Raw genomic sequence first — 20933 nt, 5'->3', positions numbered from 1 at the left:
TTCAATAGTTAAAGATTTCAATAATGTACTCATATAAATTTTTTTAATTTTGATAATTTATTATTGTACCATAAAAGTATTATTTTATAAACAAAATATAAAGCAAAATTTATTTATTAACAAAAGAAATGTGAATCGAATAATGATAAATAAGACAAGGTAGTTAGTATATACCAGAAATACAAAAAGGAAGGGCATAATAATAATAGTAATAGTAATAGTAATAATAATAATAAAACAACAAATGTGAATCGCTCCAGTCTAAAGCAGTAACCAAAGTAGGCAGCATTCTCAGAAGACACAGTCCAACACCCAGCAGCAACACAACGCAGCAACGCTACAAGCACACAGCCATAAGTTTTGTCAATAATCATTTCTGTATATATACTTGTAAAACTCATAATTTAAGGGAATTTAAAACGCAGGTTCGAAATATTTTAGAAGGAGAGGAGACTGACCATCCTTTCCAAAACCCATCCCCCTTGGATTGAGTTTGTGGCGTAAAAGTTTGGTGCGGGTACTGTGGACCATCTCTCACCGGATACCCAACAGGCGGCGGCGCTGCAACATAAGGCCCCGAATTCGACTCTTTCACTTCCTCCACCGCCGGATACGACGGAGGCGGCGCTGGATAGGCCACTGCAACAGATTTAAAAAATAAACAACCACTCTGTTTAATATACATAAACTGCAGAAGTAGTAATTGAAAATGAAATCAGTGGGTGGCAGCTTCAACTTACTGGGAATTTGTTGATGGCAGATAAACAACGAAAAGTTAGAGAATTGTAGAGAAATGATGGAGGGATTTCAATTGGAATGCGAGTTTATGAAGAATCCATGGAGGTTTATATATTAATAAATATGGTGGGAAAAGAGAAGGTGCATGGAAATTGAAATGAGGCGAAAGGTCGGTTTGTTCGCTTCACCAAGAAGAATTTGAGTTTGATATCATCAACCGCGTATTTGACTTGTAATTCAAATATTTCTACTCTGGAAGTTTCCGTATATCTATATTTGTTCTACTCAAGAAGAATAATGCATAACATCTTGGGTCCAATGGAGTTTGGTTTTCAGATATGGGCCTCACGGGCTTGGGTTGAATGAAGAAATTTTGGGCCTCAAATACAGTAGCTCCACTATTTTAAATTAATTATAAAGAGTTGAGTTGTTTTTAAAATTTGAAAGCTTTGCTAGGTGCAGATCTAGAAGTGGAGGGACTATTTAGGCAATTTGGAGGCTGAAACAAGCGTTTTGGCGTTATCCCAACTCAGGAAAAAAGGAATAGTTTTGTGAGGCACAAGAGTCCAAAGGGACGTTGTAGAGTATTAGAATATGATTTTATTTTATGAACTTTGTACCATATTTAAATATACAATATATGCAAAGATGGCATGAAATTGAAAATGAAAATTTTAGCGGTCTCACGTGGGAGCAGCATCAATCACGCTCTCCGCCATACCAAACTTTTAATATGCTGCCAAACACACCACCCGGGTACGCCGTACCCTCAACGACCTCTGACCCCTCCTATACTGCTACGCTGGCACTTCCCACGTGTCTCCGTGGGCCCAGCTCCAACTGAGACAAAAAAACAAAAAAAGGTGTTTTGTAGTTTTGGTGGGCCTACGTGGCGGCCTCGTCTCTACCTCCACTGTCCGTTTGCTACGTGGCGTATTCATACGCTGTGACTTATTTTAACTCAATCAAACCAACCAACCAACCAACTTCCCTCTCGATTATTTTGAAGTTGCCTTGAAAGCAGGGCTAAGATAGCCCCATCCGAAACTACTAAAATACCCCTGCCTATTCCACTAAATTACACCCTCCCTTAGTTGAAATACTAAGCAGGTAACCCAACCTAGTTCAAAAATAGGCAACCCCACGTCCCACCCCATACGGCTTGCTTTCCTTGATTTCATTTGCACGTCCCCCCTCCAATTTTCCCCATTATTCTCACTCTCCCTAACTCCCACCAACACTTCCCATTGGCATAAGAATCGAAGACTCCTCTGTTTTGCAACAGGATTTTCAACACAACAGCAACAACAGCAACATTTCTTTTCTCTCGTGGCTGTTGAAGCTCGCCATCTTAATCTCTTCCATCCTCAACTAATAGGAGGAAACAGGTATTCATATATGCGGTTTTGTTTTCCAGTTCTTATAGTTTTTGGATGTGATTCTGACGATGGGAGTGATGGATTTGCAGAGTATTTCCGATTCCGATGGAAGGAGATGCGAATATTTACAATTTTCCCCATTGATTTCATTTGGTCTTCCATTACTCTCGGGAACTACCATTCCGTGATCGTCGATTCAGTTTCCCCCAAAACTGTAGCCTCAGCGACCATGAATTCGGAACTCCCTCTGCCAAGAAAGCGCTCTAGAGAATGTATGAATAGGAACCACCCTTTCGCCTCCTATCCCAAGTCTTGTGGAACTTTCTCGTTTCTTGGCGAAGACATCTCCCCCCAGATCCAGCAGCAGCAACTCGACATGGACCGTATAATCTCCCAACACGTAAGTCCAGTTGATCAACATTCAATTATTTAATTAATTAAACTCCCTTCACCCGGATTTGGAATTGATGTGGGCTTTGGTTACATATGGGAACAGTTGGAGAAGGTGAGGTCGGAAGTGGAGGAGAAACGGAATAGTGATGCGAGGAGGATAATGGAAGCGATGGAAGTGAGTGTGATGAAGAGGCTAAAAGCGAAGGAGGAAGAGATGGAAAAGATGGGGGAATTAAATTGGGCATTAGAGGAAAGAGTGAAATGTTTATGTATAGAGAATGAAGTATGGCGCGACATGGCACAGACGAACGAAGATGCGGTGAATACGTTAAGAAGGAATCTAGAAGAAGTCGCGTGTAAAGTAAAGGAAGATCGAAAGCAGAAGCAGGGAATGGAGGATGGAGGGAGGGCATTGGTGGTGGAGGAGGCGCAGTCCAGCTGCGGGAGCAACGAGGGGGAGGGGGAAGGAGAGTGGCGCGTGGTGGAGAATAATAAGAATAATAAGAATAATAAGCATAACGGGAGGAGGAGGAAGAGGTCGTGCAGAAGGTGCGGGAAAGAGGAAGCGAGTGTGGTGATATTGCCGTGCAGGCATCTGTGCCTATGTAGTGGGTGTGGGTCATGGGTGCACGTATGCCCCATCTGTAAATCCTCAAACAACGCCAGTGTACATGTAGACATGTCTCCTCTTTAACTAAGATACTTTTGATATCAACACCTCTGTCCTCTTTAGTTTTATTTTTATTTTATGTAATGGGGAAATTCAAGAGGCGGAAAGAAAAGGATTTGAACAGAAAGGCGTTGGTTGATAAGATGGGAATAAGCGGGAGGGAGGCAGCGGCAATAATGGGAGCCCAAGCTTGTTTTATATATGTCTAAAAGAAGTGGAAAACGACACCGTGGGGGCAACATGCATTGAATATTGTAGGTCCAAAGAAAAGGAATCCCATCCCCCGTTGTTTACTATTATTAGTAGTATGAGCGGCTTTGAGACCGGCATGGCCCCTCCATTGGCCCGTGAATCTGATTCCTCCAGAACTACAAAAATCATAACTTTGATCCCTCTTGGAATGGAATGAAATTTCAATTCCAGTTCTACTCTCTTGCTTTTGGTATTAGGAAGGAGTAGATTGCTATGAATTACTCTCTGCTCTGCTTCCAACAGAATACCCAGCTTTTGTTTTCCAATATTTACACATTTCAATTTTGCCATGTTTCAGAAGTCTGCACCGGAAGAGTTTGGTGTTGCAGCTTCTGAACTGAATCTGGTTACAGTCCTAATACACCAACCAAAGAGTTTATAACCAGACTGTTATTCTGTTGTTTGAGATGTTTGGACATCAATTTTGCTATTCTCGCTCTCTGTGTTTTAATCTATATTCATATGCTCATATATTGTTGAATTAAAGAAGAAACAAAGAAACAGCGAGCCAACAAACAACAAGAACATGTAAAATCTACTCAAAATACTCAATACTACAGAGCCGGGGAAAAATGATCCATCTAAACACTATATAGAATGTTACAAGAAAAACCCATGTAACATCTAAATGGTTACATCATATATAGCAAGGGGATATATATTATATGCACATGAATCAACCCTGCTAACGTGAGTACTATATATTCAAATCCCTCAAATAATGGAACATAAATAAAGATCATCAAATCTAATCCAATCCCAAATATTTACTGAAGAGAAGAGGAAAGAAAATCTCATCTGATTTGGGGACTTTTAACTACAACATGTCCACCACTGATCTCAGCTCATCCCAGTTGCTATTTGTGAAGAAATCATTCACATCAAGCTGCTCATTTGTGGGGAAGGCTATTGGAGCTGAAATAATGCCACTGGAAACTGGAGATGGGGCCATGGAGGAGCTGCTGCTGTAATAATATTGATAATTCTCATTCATCCCTTCACGATTATTTGGGTCACTAGGAACAACTGCCTTCGGCTCATTCTGGATGATCATGGACTCGCAGCTCCAATTGTTATAACTGACTTCTCCACTGCCCATGCCCTGCTCAATGCACAGCTTCGTGTTCTTCTGATCAGTCAAGGGGTTTTTGGTCGGTGTTTGTTTGTTCCAATTGGATCCATACCTTCTGCAACTCATATTCCTCTTGAAGATCCGGCACAGTGTCCAGATTTCCTTTTGCATGCACACAAACACAATCATGGAAATTAAAAAAGAGTTCTTTTTTAAGGAAAAGCAAAAGAAGTTTGAAGTATGTGTTACCGCTTCTTGAGCAATGTTATAGGAATTGGAAGGTGGGAGGCGAAACTCGTGCATCATCCAATAAGTTTTGGTGCCCTTTCCAGCACTTCCACGATAGTAAACGAGCGTTTTCTTGAGGCCAATGCACTCACTGCCCTCGCCTCCGTTGGAATACACGGGCTTGTCTATGCCAGTGGCCTTCCAAAACCCGGACCCAGTTACTCTATTCGGCCTTATACTGTTCTTGTACTTCCTCCCTCTCTTGCAGTAAAAGTACCACTCTTTATCTCCCACGTTGCCGCTCCCATCTGCATGTCAACCGCCCCACAAAACTTTACAATTCTATTCCCTTAAATTCAATACTATTAATAGTAATGTTTAGTTTGTTCTTACACGGAAGATCCCAGGGGTTGTGTTCGTAAATATCCATCTGTTTGATGAGTCCAAGCCTGATGCCTCTCTTCTCAACTTTCCCACGAAGGTAAAAGCTCACCAGCTCTTCGTCCGTCGGATGGAATCGGAATCCGGGAAGCGGGATCTCATCCTCGCCCTCGCAAACTTGTGGAGTATCCATTTCTTCTGCGGTTCTTCAAACTTTGGGTGCCCATCTTCTTATACTAATCATTTAAACTGGTTATTCATTACGTCAAACTCACAAAACTTTGACTCTCACCATTTTGTTGGACGCGGTTCTTTATGTCTCACAGGATTCCCATTATTGACGTGGTAAACTACGTTTTTAGGCTTTCAAAACCTTCAATCCAACATTAATTCACGTTTTGGCCCACCGTTTTTTCCAAATTACTTCCACCAAAAAATCTTTATTGCCCGAGTTTTCGTCATCTACGTTCATCACAGAGTTATTCTATATTATTAATTCAACCCACTTCCTTTTACTTTTTACACCTAATCATACAAATTAAACACCAATTTAATTAGTATAAAGTTCTTGTTTTCACTCTTACGGAAAAGAGTAGAATAAATAATCCTATCTACATTTTTGGGCTATGAGGTTGGAATGTGACATTTTGGGTAGGGGCTAGCATGGGCCTTCTTCAGACGCTTTAAATTAAGGCGTCATGTGAACTTATCTTCTTCCTCACACTTTCCCTTTGTTCGAATGTCTTCATAATTGTTTCGAGAGCGCTTATGCAATCATTTATTTTGATTATAAGCTTGTAGTTCAAAATACAAAATTTAAGGAATCAAAAGTGCATCTTTTTTTTTTCTTTTTTTCTACGAGATGAGCTTAGGGTGTTTAAGAAAATGTAGTGCCCAAATGATATCTCGAAAAGGCACGAAGAAGGGGAAAGAGAGCATATATATTATAATAAGGCAAGGAAGAAAAATAGAGCAAAATAATTAATGCTATGAAAATGAGGGTGGAAGACACGCAGAGGACTGAAAGCTACCCAAGTCGTACCGATCTCAAATTCTCTCTCTTTTCAAACTCTTTTTCCTTTTTTTTCAAATGAAACAAATTAATGAGCACAAAATAATTGACATAGCAACTTCTATGGGTAGTTTCTTGGAAGCTGCAAAAGTCCTTTATGAACGGAAGAAACGTATAGATGCTTTTAACTATCGTGCATTGATCAGCAATAGAAGGTTCATGAGGCAACGAACCCCTCTCCCAATTTCTTAATTATATGACTGTTGTTATGTTATGTCGAAGTCAAAGTCATTATTTTCTAAATTGCAAAGTTGATATTTATTTAAGAATAAATAGTGAAAATAAAAGAATTTGGAGAGGGAGATAAAAATGTCTGTGGACAAAAATAAATTGAGATACAAAAAAGTATGGAGTTTGATTCGAATGTAAATGCATAGGTTGGGGCAGATGTCCAATGTCTAGGAAAAGGGGTGTACAGTAGAAGTTATGACAATTTTAATACACCCATAATAAGTTTGAAAAGGATAGAAGATTAGGGATTATATTCGGTATTTAGTTGTTTAATTTACACTCCCTCTTGGGCTTTCGAATTGGACTTGGAGGGGCGGGCAAGATAAGGGCCCACGCCATCTGCATCCACCAACTCCTCCGCCGGCCTGTTCTTCTCCCTCGGCCTTTGAATCGGACTAATCCATTTATTTTTTTAGAATCAAGTAATTATTTCCATACACACATTCATCAATTATAATTAGCAATGAGTTTCTGATTTATGTCAACCATTTATTATCATTATATTATTTTATTTTAGTTTAAGTATGCATCATCATGAAGCGCATAAGTAAAGCTACGTTGGGAAAAAACACACAAAAAATGAATGAGGGCGAGACGTTGAATGAGGAGATGGAGCCAACACAATAATTGAATCAAATTAGGAAGCTGTTAGGATGATTTGAATCAAATCAAGATTTTTGCTTTGGCTTTGCTTGCTTGTAATTTAGCAATTCCAATAATGTGCATCCAAAATCTTCGTATCCAAAATCTTGCAGGTTTTCTATTCCCTCTTAATTACCCATTTCCTTAATTATTAAAACCACATATATATATATATATATATATATATATATATATATATATATATATATGTTGGGAAAGAAGGTATAGTGAGAGAGATAGATTATTGTCTAGACTTCATGGTTAGAGGTTACAAATAGTAAATCATCAAATCTACCAACCATCTTCTAAAATCTCCTAAAATCTTTCGTCTTTTGAAAATTTGAATCATATTTCAACTTTAAATCATATCTTCATTTTGAATACTTTGAATCATATCTGAACACTCCCCCTTGATTCAAAGTTGTAGATGTCAAGTATAGAGCTTTTCTTTTGACAAGGCTTTCAACTTTAACCCGTACAATATCTGTCTCAACTTGTATACCTTTGTTTCTTTGTCTTCCTTTATGAATTCCTCTGGTGTGTTTTATAAACCTCTTCTTGTAAATCTCCATCAAACTGATAAACAGGCCACCGCAACGGGCTGCATGTTCCATGTAAATCTCCATAGAACTTTTCGTTTGGCAAGTCAACCATATCCCATGTTCCATTTTTCTCAATGGACTGCATCTCTTCTACCATAGCTTTCTTTCACTCTTCTTTTTTAGTTGCTTGTTCATAATTCATCTAAAGATTTATACTTCATTGGAGGTGTCTCATCTAAAAGAAGAACTGTTGTTCAGTGATGCTGAAGATGATGAATTTGACACACTTTGTGTTGCAGTGGATGCACTAGGAGATGCACTGGAGTTGACCCTTGTCTCTTCATTTGGGGAAACTTCAACGGTAATCTTTTGCTGCTCCGTTTCTTTACTCCAATCCCAACTCAAGTTTTCATTAAATATTACCCCTTCTAACTAAAATCTTTTCAAATGATGGGGTTGTATAATTTATATGCCTTTGATTGAGTACAATAGCCAATGAAAATGCATTTTTCAGATTTTTCATCAAGCTTTTGATGAATTTGAGGATGTTTTAAAGCATAAGCAACACAACCAAAGATTCGCAAATGACTTACAGATGGTTTCCTCCCATGTCATGCTTCATAAGGAGTTCGATTCATAACCGCCTTTGTTGGTGAGATGTTGCTACGGCTTCTGCCCAAAATTGGTTTGGAAGTCTCCTTGCTTATAACATACTTCTTGCCATCTTCACAATAGTTCGATTTTTTCGTTCAGCGATTCCATTTTGTTCTGGAGTGTAGGGAGCTGTTAATTCCCTTTGGATGCCCTCTTCTTCACACTTTAGATATGAACTCGCCACCTCTGTCTGTGCGAAGAAACAACCACTTTGATTCTCCACCATAGCTTTACAAATCTGGAACTTCTGAAAAGTTTCTGACTTCTGTTGTAGGAAGTAAATCCAGCTCATCCAACTATAATCATCAATCAATGAATAGTAAAAAAATATATACTCCCACCCAAGGACTTCTTTTGCGTTGGCCCACATAAATCAGCATGAATTAGTTCTAGACAATGTGAAGCTCTTCTAGCTTTTCCAACAGGAAAGAACTTCCTAGTCTGCTTGCCATAATGCATCCTTCACATAAATTAGTTGAGTCAATTCTTGGTAATCCGAAAACCATACCTTTATCCCTGAGTATTTTAAGGCCGTTCATATGGAGATGTCCATATCTGAGATGCCATAATGTTGAGTCATCTTTCGTGCTAGCAGTAAGAGCAAAATCCTCCATGTTAGAAACATCAAATGGAAACATCTCATTTGAAGTCATGACAATTTGAACTTTATGGCCTGATTTCTTATGTGTAATGACACATGTGTTGTCATCAAATAGAACAAAATGTCCTCTCGTCATTTGTCCAACACTCAATAAATTGTACCCTAAATCAGGTACAAATTGAACATTATCTAATTATTTTATCTTACCATGATTGGTTTCGATTTTCACTGTACATTTTCCATCAACTTGCATCTCTTTTGTGTTTTCAAGTTGCATCTTAAATTTTTTGCGTCTCATCAAGCTCTTTGAATAAGGATTTGGTGCTTGTCATATGGTTCGAGCATCCGCTATCAACAAACCATAAGTCACCTTTTTTTGGATTAGTATCCATGCACGTCATAAGCAGCTTTTCTTCTTCTTCATTCTCTGCTGCAAAATTCATTCGTTGATTTTTATACCAACAATCAAATTTTGTGTACCCATACCTTCTGCAATGGTAACATTGTATGACATTTCTTTGTTCATTGAATTGTCTATGTCCATCACTTCTCCATCTACCCTTGTTATCACGACCACCATGGAAGTTGCGAAATCCTCCTCTTCAACGACTTCTACCTACTAAATGAATATTTTCTCTTTCGTTGTTTTCGTGGTTGGTTGTCTCCTTCACTTGAAGTGTCTTTTCTTTGTTCCTTTCTGATGATCTATTGATTCTTGCCTCATGAGCCTGAAGCGAGTCTATCAGTTCATCAACGGAGAGTATGGGTAGCTCCTTAGCTTCTTCTATGACAGCCACCACATGGTCAAACTTTGGAGTCAAGCTTCTCAACACCTTTGCAACAATTGTTTCGTCTGAAATTTTCTCTCCATAAGTACGCATCTGACTGACTATTGTCATTGCTTTTGACAAAAAATTAGCAATTGATTCGCCATTCGTCATGAATAGAGTTTCAAAATCACGTCTTAGAGATTGCAATTTCACTATCATGACCTTTGAATCTCCTAGAAACTCCTTCGGTAGAATTGACCATGCCTGCTTTGATGTGGTTGCTGCTACAATTCGTGAAAAGATAGTCTCATGAACTGCTTGCTGAATAATGAATAGAGCCTTGACATCGTTTTTCTTGGTTTCTCTTTGTCTCTCCTTTTCGGTTCTAATAGATCAACAAACTCATGCTCCACCAAGTCCCATAACTCTTGCGATCTGAGCAAGGTCTTCATCTTGATGCTCCACCACTCATATTTTTCACCATTAAAGATTGGTAACAACGGTGCAGAGTAAGAAAAACTAACTACTGCCATTTTTGTTTTGTGAAAGAAAATAATCACTCGCCCGCGTGTCGAACGAACTTGGCTCTGATACTAAAATTGTTGGAAAAAAAGGATAGTGAGAGATAAAAATAGATAAAATAGATGAAAGTTTCAGTGCTTTATTATTTATTATTGTCTACTGAACTTAGATGCTTAGAGGATTAAGCAAGTACAGTATATACACCGGACCAGAAATAGTAAATCATGGAAATCTAGATAAATTCAACTCTACTAACAATCTTCTAAAATCTTGGTAGTTTGAATATTTGCAACAGTATATACAAGACCAAAAATAGTAAATCATGTAAATTTAGATAAATTCAAATCTACTAACAATTTCGTATAATGTTGATAGTTTGAATATTTGAATCATATCTCAACTACTTTTAATCATATCTCGACAATATAGACGATAACAAATAATGGGTACATGCTAATTGTGTTAACTTAAGTTGAGATCATTGAATGATCTATGTCGTCTCATACATTATTTTAATTGGTTTGACTTCTGCATTTGATGAACTAACGAAGATGTTCATATTAGGAAATTAGGGATAATTTTCAAGCTTTGGGTCGTGTGGAATTATTATTTTGTAGGTAAAGACATACACATATGGACAACTCTACACTTGTCTGCATCTTGCTTCTTCTTCTTCTTCTTCTTCCTCTTCCTCTTCTTTTAATTATTATTCATTTACTTTTATGGTTTGACGTGGGGAAAGTTTTAAACCATTATTAATGTATGTTTTTAATCGATTATTATTGGCGTAATGGTGACGTTATAATGATTTCTACATTTTTTATATCTCAAAATATTCATTATTTCATCTTAAACCTTATAGCTCATTATTATTGAGTAGAGTATGGAAATTAAAACTTATAGTTTGATTATACATGCATCTAGAAGTTAGAAAGAAAGAGACCAACTTATTGAATAATTTTTGGAAAAAAAAAACCATGGAAGAGATAGTAAATCTTCATGGTAAATGCAGGAGTTACCCGAGCAACACCGGAGCGACGCAGTGAGTTCGATGGTGTACGAGGCGAATGCGAGGATTCGAGACCCAATTTACGGGTGTGTGGGAACAATATCGTGCCTACAACGACAAGTAGATGCGCTACAACAACAATTGGCGATGACACAAGCCCAGCTGCTTCATTTCAAAATGGCCCAATTTTCTTTGGCATCACAACCATCGTCCACTGATAATGTCCTCCCTTCGCCGCCCAATACCAATGTGCCCTCATTCACCTCCTTGTGATCTTGCTACCCTTTGCTTTTGTTTTGACCCATTTTTCATTGTCTCTTACATTTTGACACCTTAAAAATTTAGAGTTTTGATATTTCTGGTTACATTTTATAAACAATCAAAGAAGAAGTTAGAGAGAAAACGACATTGTTTAACATAAAGCAGGCAAGTAAAATAATACAAATTTGGCACTGTATCCTATTGGTGGCCGAAAGTGAATCCTGTAGACGTTAGTGGTGCATACAAATGGTGAGAGGCAAATTGTTGAGGGAGAGTTGAGGGGAGTGAGGTTTGAACAGTAGCTAGCGCTGCTTTCAGGTCAGAGCGAGCAGATAGAGATGAAGAGATGATAGTTGGTTGATGGGCAAATCCCATTAGTGCTGCCCACACCCCCCACCAAAGCCCACCAAAACCCACCAAAACCCTTGAAACCATTACCCTTCTGCCTCTCACCTAGCCCACTCTTTTCTCAATCATGTATATTATGCACTTTCTACCTCGGTGCTTTTTTACTTTTTAATATTTTTATTTCAGGAATAAAACTATTTGAGGACACTTGCCTTTGCTATGTTCATATTGAGAGGACTACTACTCTTACAAAATATGTTGTTAATTCAGAACTTATACAACACTATCCTATCCCATCAACTACACCTTTTTAAACCATATTATATATATATGTATTATTTGAATGACTGGATGAACGTACACCCACAAAATGCTCAACCCTCCTTCTCTTACTCTCCTATGTTTCCATATCCTAGGATGATTAAAAAATTAACACTCCGAACATTATCATAATTACCTCTGCTCATTTAATTCATTAATTATAGTACGCCCTACCCACCAAGTATTTTCATATATTCTTCCCTTTAATTTGCTGCCCCTTTTTGATTTTCATCACTGCCATCTCTCAACTGCTGATGTATGGTAAGTACATTAACCCTGTCATCTCTTCCACCCATTCTTCTTCATCCTTCTTCCTCTGCAAATATCATAATAATATTATGTCTATTAAACCACTAATCAACTTCAAAAGGTTAATTTACTTTTTTAAAAAACTTGTAATATTAAATTAAGATGTTAATGCATGTGGGATAATTAATTGGGCAGTTTGTAGATAGATAGATACCTGGGCACCCACATGGTCTTGGTTGTATAATAATTGAGTGTCCACTTTGTGAATAGAAGTGTGGTTGATCTTAGTTGGATTAAGTTGTTGATCACATGCTTCGTTGTTCCTCGCAAATCTTCCTCGGACTCGAATCCTTCTGTCGGCTAAGGTTTTCCGACATGCATACTGTTGTTTAATTTATACACACACAAATTAACCTTATATCATATGTTGTATTCTATTAATTTATGGTGTAACCAGATTACAAATATTATATACCTTAATGGTTTTGTTGAAATTTCTTTGGTTTCTCTTCTTCAAATACCGCAGAATCCTTTCTTTTCTTACTTCTTCAGAATAGCGGCCCACCTTCATGTTTGAGTCTTCAGATACAGGAACTTGGTTGCTTTGAATTTCCTAAAACAATTCACAATTAATTAAAAAAAAAGAAAATCGTAAATTTTCAATAAGGATATAAACTAAATCATAATGGACAATTTATGACTCAACCCAGTTGTCAGGAGGAAGCGGGTGGTAAAGTGGTTCGGTCTCGGGCACCAAACGGAAGCAATCGTCTGGATATTGGAACAAGGGATGATCATCAGGTTGGTACCCAACGCAAAAGTTTTGACATGGGGCTGCATTATTAGTGGCACACATGGAGGGCGTGTTAAGTTCAGGCAATGCGATCATGTCTTGGTGAGGAAACGAGGTGGGTGTCAGGCCAGGTTTATGAGAAGAGTATTGGGATGGGGAAATAGGAGGTTGATGATGAAGCCCAAAATCATCGAACAAAGGAACCAAAGTTTCCTCGCCCCACAATACACCGCCGCCCAGTGGCGGCGCCGTTGGAGGAGGGCGCTGCTCACAGAAGTCATTGGGAATTAATGATGTTGTTGCTGTATAGTCGGTGTAGAAGAATTGAGGAATGGAAGCCATATGGGTTTTGGTTTGATTAAGAAAGGAAATGGAGTTGAGGGTATTTGGTTTCTTACGTATATATATGTATATATGCGTGCGAGTGGGGTAGTGAAATTGGGTTAAGCTTGAGCAAGTTGTTGTTGGATGGGTGGCGGGTGGGTTTATTTGGGTATTAAAAGAGGGATATAATTAGCATTGGGACAGCTTCCCCAAGACCAACTCCAAAACTAACTAAACTGTGAGTAGTGTGTTTGTTTCTTAACACCTTCAAACCATGTTCAGGTTTTAGCAGTAACAATTAACAAACATGGTTTGATATAAACCTTAAAAGATTGTTATTTGTTAGGGAGTTTGTTGAAAGGTAAAGGGCAATGCAAGAATCTGATATCACATGGACCTCAAACATTTAGCATCTAACATCTTAACTACAAATACCCTCTTGTGAAACTGATTACATATTAATAGACAAATTATGAAACTATTTTGGATTCATTCTCTTTCGATTTTCCAATACAAATTAAAGAAAGAAAAAGAATAAAAAGGATGTCGTAAATTTATAGGTCTACTTTTGTGTCGTGAATTTATGAATTTGACTTTCTTTTGACTACAAGGGTTTTTCCCCAAAGAAGAGGTATACAAGAAAAGGTTATTATCCGTTATCTCTATTGCCTCTATATAGGAATTGGTGATGAATATAATGATTATTCATTAGAAACTCAAGGAAGCACTGTCTAAAGTAATATTTTATGAGCTTTGATTTTGAATAATGTAGTATATGGTGAACGAATAATTGGCCCCTTTTCTTCTTGTGTACATATACTTTGTACTTGTAATAATTTAATTATCTAGGAAGTTGAATTTAATACGAGGAGATGATGATCCTTAATCAATCCAGTCAAAGAAGAATTAACCTTTGTTACATGCGTTTGTTGAATTAAGAGAGGGTTATCGCATATAAAACCCAAATTGCTGCCTTTGAAGAATCTTTGTCGTCCATTATCGATGCCTTTAATTACATCAGTCCTATCGCCAACTTAAATTCACGTTGCGAGTAGAATATAATCTTGAGCGAGTGTTGTAAGACATAAAATGCCAGTAGAATCTTGAACAATTCATTAGTTTCAAACTATTTTATAAGTATCCGATTCAAAAAGATTTCTCAACAGATTTTGCACTACTGTTTTCTCATCTTAAAAAGTGATTCCCATGCTTTCATTTCTTTTCTTGTCGCTGCCTACTAAAGTATACATCAAGCTACCTAATTCAGCAACATAAGTATATAGTAATCCTCATGGCTATGAGTGAGGTCTCGAGTCCATGTGGGCGCCCTAAAAGCCACTTGGACCAGGCAAACCAGCCCCCTTCAGCGAGGCCTCTTTGAGCTAGCCTCCGGTCGTGACATGCACTGGATACGCTTTGGTCTGTTACGTATCGCCGTCAGCCTCACGATTTTAAAACACGTTTGGTAGGAAAAGGTTTCACATATTTATAAGAAATGCTTCGTCTCCGTCTCAAACTGATGTGGGATTGATCATTGAAGTGTGTACAGCACTGCAACACGTGTGGTAGGAAGGAAGAGTTAAGTCGGGTAAAATGGAGATCAAGAATGAAAGTAAAGTAAGTAAATCCAAGTTGGTTTGGAGGATGCGTTTTATGACGTTTTATCCTCTCACGCCCAAATTGGTACAAAAGTGGAGAGTTAAAAAGAAAAAAGAGATTGAACATCAGATTTTGTAGGCTGAAATTGGTATCAGGTACCCATCATGGATTGTTTGCCCCTTTGTATCCCATCAAACATTTTACCCTAACACCTCTTCCTTCCCTTCTCTACACCCTCAGAGTGTGGGCCTTACTGCCCACTTGCATGGTTCTCCATAAAGTACACACCTTTGCCCATTTTCTTTGACTAAAGCTACGAATCCACACACGCCAAAAAGGGGGAAAAGAAAAGAGAAAACTATACATTATTCCCATCTTAAAACACAACTACGGTGAACTTAATTAACCATACAAGTAATGCCTGGATTATGAATGAACAAATGTAAGCGAAAAATGGAAAGTTTATAGTGTGTTTAGAGAAAAAACCCATGCGTACTGGTTGAGATAGAGGAGAAATTAATGGCCCATATTGGCTGAAAATGAATCTAAAGATGATGATATGTTGCAGAGCATAAGATGAAAAGAAAGCTTCTGTTTTGTTTTGGGTGTTTGCCACTTTCACCATTCATATATGCTCTTCTTTTGGTTTGATCTCAATGTCTGGGGTTTTTGCAGGCACAGGGGTTTGTTCCTTCGGAACTTCATATCTATCTATGCACATTTTCTATTTTTTTTTATACATGTTTTGTGGGTTTTGCAGGCACAGGGTATGGGTGTTTGCCCCTACCTTCTCTAGTCTATACTCTAAACATTCTTTCTTTCCTTTTTTCTCTTCCTTTCTTTTCTTTTTACAAAAAGAATAACAAAAAATTATAAAATAATGATAAGTAATCTAGGAAAGATAAACCAATTATGCATTTGGTGGGTCACGTGGGACAATTATTCTTCCATTCAAATTCTTTTTATACCATTATTTTACTAAAACTTGTTCTTCATATTTTTCCATTTTTTTTCTTAAAAAAAAAAAAAAAAGTATTTTAGGGGGAAAAGAAACTACAGGAGCGGGACATTTTTTGAAAAATGGATATGTCAAAAGGGCAATAATGTAAATAAGGACTCCAGGCCCGCCCCAGTTCATTCTTCGGCGAAAGGCCCACTCAATTTTTTACCGGCCTAAATAGTCCAAAATCTTGGGCCTAGGGCTCGGAGGGCAACATGATTCGCGATTGTTAGTTTGGTTATGTATACTTCTTATGCTACATCTGCCCGTATAGGATATTCTCGAGAATACGGCCATTGCCATCGATCCGCTTCGATCTCGGTTTAGCCAAAACCGGCGCCTTCCCTCCAACTTTATCTCTGTGATCGCTCTTCTTCTACCGATTGCTCCCCTCCTTGAAGGGACTTCAGCTGGACTCTGGAGTTTCAGCCTTCAATTCAAAGCATTGACCGAATAGCTCCACCAACTGGCGCATGTAATTGCCTCGAACCAAACTTAGCAATCTGCGGAGGGAGGAGGACAGAAAGCGGAAGCCATGTCTGTGCTCATTGTTACTAGTTTGGGGGACATTGTGATCGACCTTCACACCGACATGTGCCCCTTGACCTCCAAGAATTTCTTGAAGCTCTGCAAGTGAGTAAATTTCTTTTCATTTTCTTTGTTCTATCTATTACTTTTACTGCCTGGATTGTGTTCTGAGTACTCTGTTTTGTTTTGTTTTCTTTTCTTTTTTTCGCTTTCACCAACGAAAAACAACAGTTTTCATCGTTCCATCAGTGAAAATTTCAATTTATTAGGCGGAACTGTTCATTTTCGTATTATAAGATATAGCTGATTGCAGTGGCTATTTAGTTTACTAGCTGTGATGAATTCACCTTTACGGTTTGCATATCTCATTGTCAGTTTTATGGCATCTTTCTTATTTTTTCCTGGATTGATGCAGGATTAAGTACTACAATGGCTGTCTATTTCATACAATACAGAAGGACTTTACTGCTCAGACTGGTGACCCCACTGGCACTGGCACTGGTGGTGACTCAATCTACAAGTGTGTGCTGTCTTTCGCAATATTTTGATCTTCCAAGCTATTTTTTCTATTTTTGTTTTGGAATTTTTCTTTTTTAGTATTCATATTATAATATTGCTTGCTGGCTGCGTTAGATTCGAAATAATAATTTAAACTTGTAGGCCTCTTATGTATTACGGCGTGATGTATATCTCTTTTCTTTTTTCACCGTGTCTTCTTATCTTCTTCCTTTATATTCAAACTTTAGATTTCTATATGGGGACCAGGCTCGATTCTTCAATGACGAGATTCATCTCGATTTAAAGCACTCTAAGACTGGCACTGTGGCAATGGCTAGTGCTGGAGAAAATCTTAATGCTTCTCAGGTACTATTGATATGTATATTTGTTTCCTCTGTTATTAAGTGTTGTCTGTACTGGTGCATGTTCTCTGAAACTTACCTGCTTGCACTACATTAAAAACTAAGACGGCATTCTTGCTCTTTTTTTTTTTCCAGTTCTATTTCACTTTGCGTGATGATCTTGAGTATCTTGATGGCAAGCACACCGTAAGTCTCCTAATACAATAACCTATGCTCTCTCTTCTATTGCTTGGGTTTGCCTCTCTCATCTCAAATATGCCTCCTTAGTATCCAATTTACAAAATATGGGTAACTCATCTGTGGTTGACTTATTTAATTGTGTTGTATTGTCAGTGCTGCTATTGCTTACTTTTTCTAACTGCGCCATTGCTAGGCCGGCCAAAGTTTGTGAAGATAATGCCATTTAAGTTATTTAGTGGGAGGCTTTGCTAAAAGAAACAATATAATTTTCCAAGATTCATAAATAACCTTCGCATCTTTGGGAGAATGCTTATTTTGTCGCTTCTTTATGGAAATCTTGTTATAAGTAATTTCATAGTCGCATTCATCCTTATGTTATATACTGGTTATATGACTCTACTTTGGACTTTAATTGATTGTACAACGTTTTGTCCAATAGATAAAAGTTTAGTCTTGTAAAATGTAAGTTTTATAATTAATTCTACGAACTTATTGATGAGCATTTAGTGAGTGGGATTCTTCAAGAAGTACTGGCTTATGTTAACTTATCAAGCTATATTCTGATGGTAAAAAGTTTTGGATTGAATCTGAAAGCCCATGGCCCCATCGAATCCAGAATGAAACATCTACAAAATGACGCCTTCAGTTATACAAGATTGAGCTAAATTGAACATCAACAAACTTTTTTTTTCTATCATTGAAATGGGACTCTTTCCAATGGCCGAAAACATCATATCAAGCACTACTATTGGCTCCATTAAACCAAAAATTCTTCAAGGAGAAACATTTTTCAGAACAGACCATTTGGATAGAAAAACTCACAAACAAGAAGAGTACTATGGCTGAAATCTTTCATGGAAATGGAGGCCTAAACAAGCTTTTTATCCTCGTGGGCGAAGAACAAAAAGGTTGGATAGCTTTCTTCAATCTCATAAGAAACTATCCCTTGTTGTCCACTGAAATACCAGATTATCAACCAAACTCAAGATCTCAGAGTAGAAGAAAAGACCATAGACATTTCCATCGACCTACACAACCCTTGCTTGTCACTAAAAAGTCACTACAAATGTCAGAAAGTTGAAAGACAGAGGTAGGAACATACCTTTGGATTCTAAACAAAAAAGGAGAGACGACCAACAACGAGTTTTCCTTCTCCCCCATTCGTATTGTATCGGATACGGTGATGTTTGTCACTTGAAAACATTTTCATGATGATTGGTTTATGATAAACAGAAGCATCCAATCTATGCTAAATAACTTCTGACAACTAAACCCCTACAAAGCAGACAAGATGATTCTTCGTTGCACGACAAAGGAGTATGTCTCATTAATTTGTAATAAAAAAGATTGCAAAAAGTTGGAAATTACACTGAAAATAGAACCATGGTCTGATGAGAAGCATTTGAATGACCCAGTGGTTCCCTTGTATGGAGGTTGGATTAAAATATAAAATCTACCTCTCAATCACTGGGACATGGAAACTTTGAAACGCATAGGAGATGCCTGTGGAGGTTTTGTTGAGATTGTTAAAAAAACTTCATGGAGAGTGGACCTGATGGAAGCCACTATTTGTATTGAGAAAAACACATGGGTTTCATACCTGCAGAAGTCTCAATACCATAATCTTCCAAGATTCCCTTTATGGTCAATATAGACCCTTGCTTCAATGGAGAATTGTTTGTTGATGGTATGACTGACTACCATGGCACTGAACAAGCACATAAAGGATTCTGCCCCTCAAAGGATACCAAGTTTAATACAAATATTGCAGGCAGCATTCTTGGACCACACCGTTGGTTAAACCACCGAGAAACAACACCTAAAGGGGCCTCTCAAGTACAACAAGAATCAACACCAAATTTTTCACATCACAAAGTCTATGGCCATACCACAAAGCCCTAAAAAGGTAATGACCATACCCATCTGCCATGGACTGCCCCCTACTCTCCAAGCCAACTCCTATATAAAAAAAAAAAGGGTCAATCCCCCAACTAAACCATACTCCTACACCCCCATCTGCCATGATAGTCTCCCCACATAAACCAAAGGCCACCAACCCCTCACCCTACTTTTCACCAAGCTCCAAAACCCCATCTACTGTACCACTTCTTATCCCCGACCCACAAGTTGTGACAACATCACCAGAAAAACATACCATCATAAATAACCAAAAAACCTTCCTCGTCCTAGTCCCAGGAACAAAATTCTCCACGGTTGACATTGACCAAGAAACAGACGATGAATATGCATCCAGCCCCATACCCCTCTCCACCGCCCTACCATCCCCCACCGCCGGATAAAGCTAACATCTCTCACCCTTTGCTAAAGATCACCCTTGCGGATACAAAGCTTGACACTATTTTTCAAGAAAAGCATAATGAAACAATGGTAGAAGAGGTCACCCCGATATTAGAAACACTCTCACTAGCAATGGCCATCCAAATTTTTGGCACCATGGCTAAAAGAACACCACATGTGCATCATGGCTATTCCATTCGGGAAAAAGAAGCCCACTACGGCCAAGAAACCACGTAAACTTACTAGAGAGATTGCTAGCCTCCTTTCAAACATAAATTATGAGAAATCGACCAAGTCGCATTTGGGAGGTTAATACCTCTTATGATTATTATCTCTTGGAATGTCAAGGGCTTGGGAGATCGGCAAAAGAGAGCCCTAATCAAGTCCTTCCTCCTCAAATACAATATCGCTATGGTTATTCTTCCTTCCTAAGTTTCGTGTGGTGACCTACCTGGTTGACGCGCGCCCTTTCGCTAGCATCTCTACACTCGTAAGGTGTCCAAAAATATTGATTTTCCTCGATTAGATCCTTATTCACATAAAAATATTATTAAAAAAAAATAGGAATCGGGACAAACAAAAGGTAAAGAAACGAAAAATGAGCCTCTCACGCGTCGACCACGTGCGGGGAAGGACACTAGTGGCAGGCTGCACGCATGGACTGCTTCATGCAGTTATGGGTCAGGTTGGGTCGGTTCGGCCAGCGGTTTGGTTTGTTGCGGTTCGGCTTGGTTCTTGTGCGTGACGCGCGTTATCGTTCCGCTGGAGTTGCGTCGCTCCAGCCGACGCTTGACGCGTGTCCGCCGCTTGCCACCTCTTCTTTTTTTTCTTTCTTCTCTCTCTCATGCAATTTGTAGCCCTTGCCGATTCGCCATATTCCATTTTCATATCTTTTAATCCAGAGCTCGGATCGATATGGTTCCTTTGGCAAACTTCAAGATCGTGTAAAGGGCTACATCTTTTTTTTTTTTTTTTTTTTTTTTTTTTTTTTTTTTTTTTTTTTTTTTTTTTTTTTT

General features: G+C 38.3%; 4 protein-coding genes and 1 pseudogene across 8 annotated transcripts in view; 2 read left to right on the top strand and 3 right to left on the bottom strand.

Annotated features, from left to right (window-relative positions):
• Nucleotides 1-140: 140 nt before the first annotated feature.
• On the bottom strand, nt 141-850 carry LOC111486275 (cysteine-rich and transmembrane domain-containing protein B-like). 2 transcript variants are annotated; one of them, XM_023133334.1, is made up of 3 exons: nt 741-850; nt 459-639; nt 141-337 (listed from the first exon to the last, which is right to left on the bottom strand). In XM_023133334.1, coding segments are annotated over exons 1-3 (228 nt in total). In that variant the 5' UTR covers nt 742-850; the 3' UTR covers nt 141-291. The 2 variants fall into 2 exon arrangements, with proteins under 2 accessions (XP_022989102.1, XP_022989101.1); XM_023133333.1 differs by lacking the exon at nt 741-850 and having other exon boundaries at nt 459-734.
• Nucleotides 851-883: 33 nt separating this feature from the next.
• LOC111486362 lies at nt 884-3445 on the top strand (annotated as a pseudogene).
• Nucleotides 3446-3946: 501 nt separating this feature from the next.
• LOC111486273 (transcription factor JUNGBRUNNEN 1-like) lies at nt 3947-5337 on the bottom strand. 2 transcript variants are annotated; one of them, XM_023133330.1, is made up of 3 exons: nt 5126-5337; nt 4754-5040; nt 3947-4666 (listed from the first exon to the last, which is right to left on the bottom strand). In XM_023133330.1, the coding sequence occupies exons 1-3, from the start codon at nt 5304-5306 to the stop codon at nt 4250-4252; spliced, it is 885 nt and encodes a 294-aa protein (XP_022989098.1). In that variant the 5' UTR covers nt 5307-5337; the 3' UTR covers nt 3947-4249. The 2 variants fall into 2 exon arrangements, with proteins under 2 accessions (XP_022989098.1, XP_022989097.1); XM_023133329.1 differs by having other exon boundaries at nt 3947-5040.
• A 5487-nt stretch (nt 5338-10824) lies between these two features.
• Nucleotides 10825-13644, bottom strand: LOC111486274 (zinc finger protein CONSTANS-LIKE 5-like). The gene is made up of 4 exons (XM_023133332.1): nt 13042-13644; nt 12811-12948; nt 12550-12717; nt 10825-12402 (listed from the first exon to the last, which is right to left on the bottom strand). The coding sequence occupies exons 1-4, from the start codon at nt 13468-13470 to the stop codon at nt 12331-12333; spliced, it is 807 nt and encodes a 268-aa protein (XP_022989100.1). The 5' UTR covers nt 13471-13644; the 3' UTR covers nt 10825-12330.
• A 2671-nt stretch (nt 13645-16315) lies between these two features.
• Nucleotides 16316-20933, top strand: part of LOC111486286 (peptidyl-prolyl cis-trans isomerase CYP59) — a 17617-nt gene continuing 12999 nt past the window's right edge. For 2 of the 3 annotated variants that reach the window (XM_023133355.1, XM_023133354.1), the window contains exons 1-4: nt 16323-16684; nt 16995-17099; nt 17326-17443; nt 17575-17625. In XM_023133355.1, the coding sequence (XP_022989123.1) occupies nt 16587-16684; nt 16995-17099; nt 17326-17443; nt 17575-17625 (372 nt within the window). In that variant the 5' untranslated portion in view covers nt 16323-16586. Of the gene's footprint in view, nt 16685-16994; nt 17100-17325; nt 17444-17574; nt 17626-20933 lie in introns of all 3 variants that reach the window. The other variant, XM_023133356.1, reaches the window with a different exon arrangement.

This window comes from Cucurbita maxima, unplaced genomic scaffold (genome assembly GCF_002738345.1).
Source record: "Cucurbita maxima cultivar Rimu unplaced genomic scaffold, Cmax_1.0 Cma_Scf00011, whole genome shotgun sequence".
Classification (NCBI taxonomy): Eukaryota; Viridiplantae; Streptophyta; class Magnoliopsida; order Cucurbitales; family Cucurbitaceae; genus Cucurbita; species Cucurbita maxima.
Note: the sequence above shows the minus strand (reverse complement) of the source record. Positions and strands in the feature narration are given on the sequence as shown.

Bases quoted from the DNA above. Each gene is read 5' to 3' on its own strand.
- LOC111486274 (XM_023133332.1), bottom strand. From the start codon at position 13,470: ATGGCTTCCATTCCTCAATTCTTCTACACCGACTATACAGCAACAACA. The intron at 12,949-13,041 runs GTTGAGTCATAA...GAATTGTTTTAG, and splicing joins CGCTTCCTCCTGACAACTGG to GAAATTCAAAGCAACCAAGT. The intron at 12,718-12,810 runs GTATATAATATT...ATTAAACAACAG, and splicing joins ATTTCAACAAAACCATTAAG to TATGCATGTCGGAAAACCTT.
- LOC111486275 (XM_023133333.1), bottom strand. From the start codon at position 685: ATGTATATTAAACAGAGTGGTTGTTTATTTTTTAAATCTGTTGCAGTG. The intron at 338-458 runs GTCAGTCTCCTC...GTGTGCTTGTAG, and splicing joins GATGGGTTTTGGAAAGGATG to CGTTGCTGCGTTGTGTTGCT.
- LOC111486273 (XM_023133329.1), bottom strand. From the start codon at position 5,306: ATGGATACTCCACAAGTTTGCGAGGGCGAGGATGAGATCCCGCTTCCC. The intron at 5,041-5,125 runs GTAAGAACAAAC...GTTGACATGCAG, and splicing joins CAACCCCTGGGATCTTCCGT to ATGGGAGCGGCAACGTGGGA.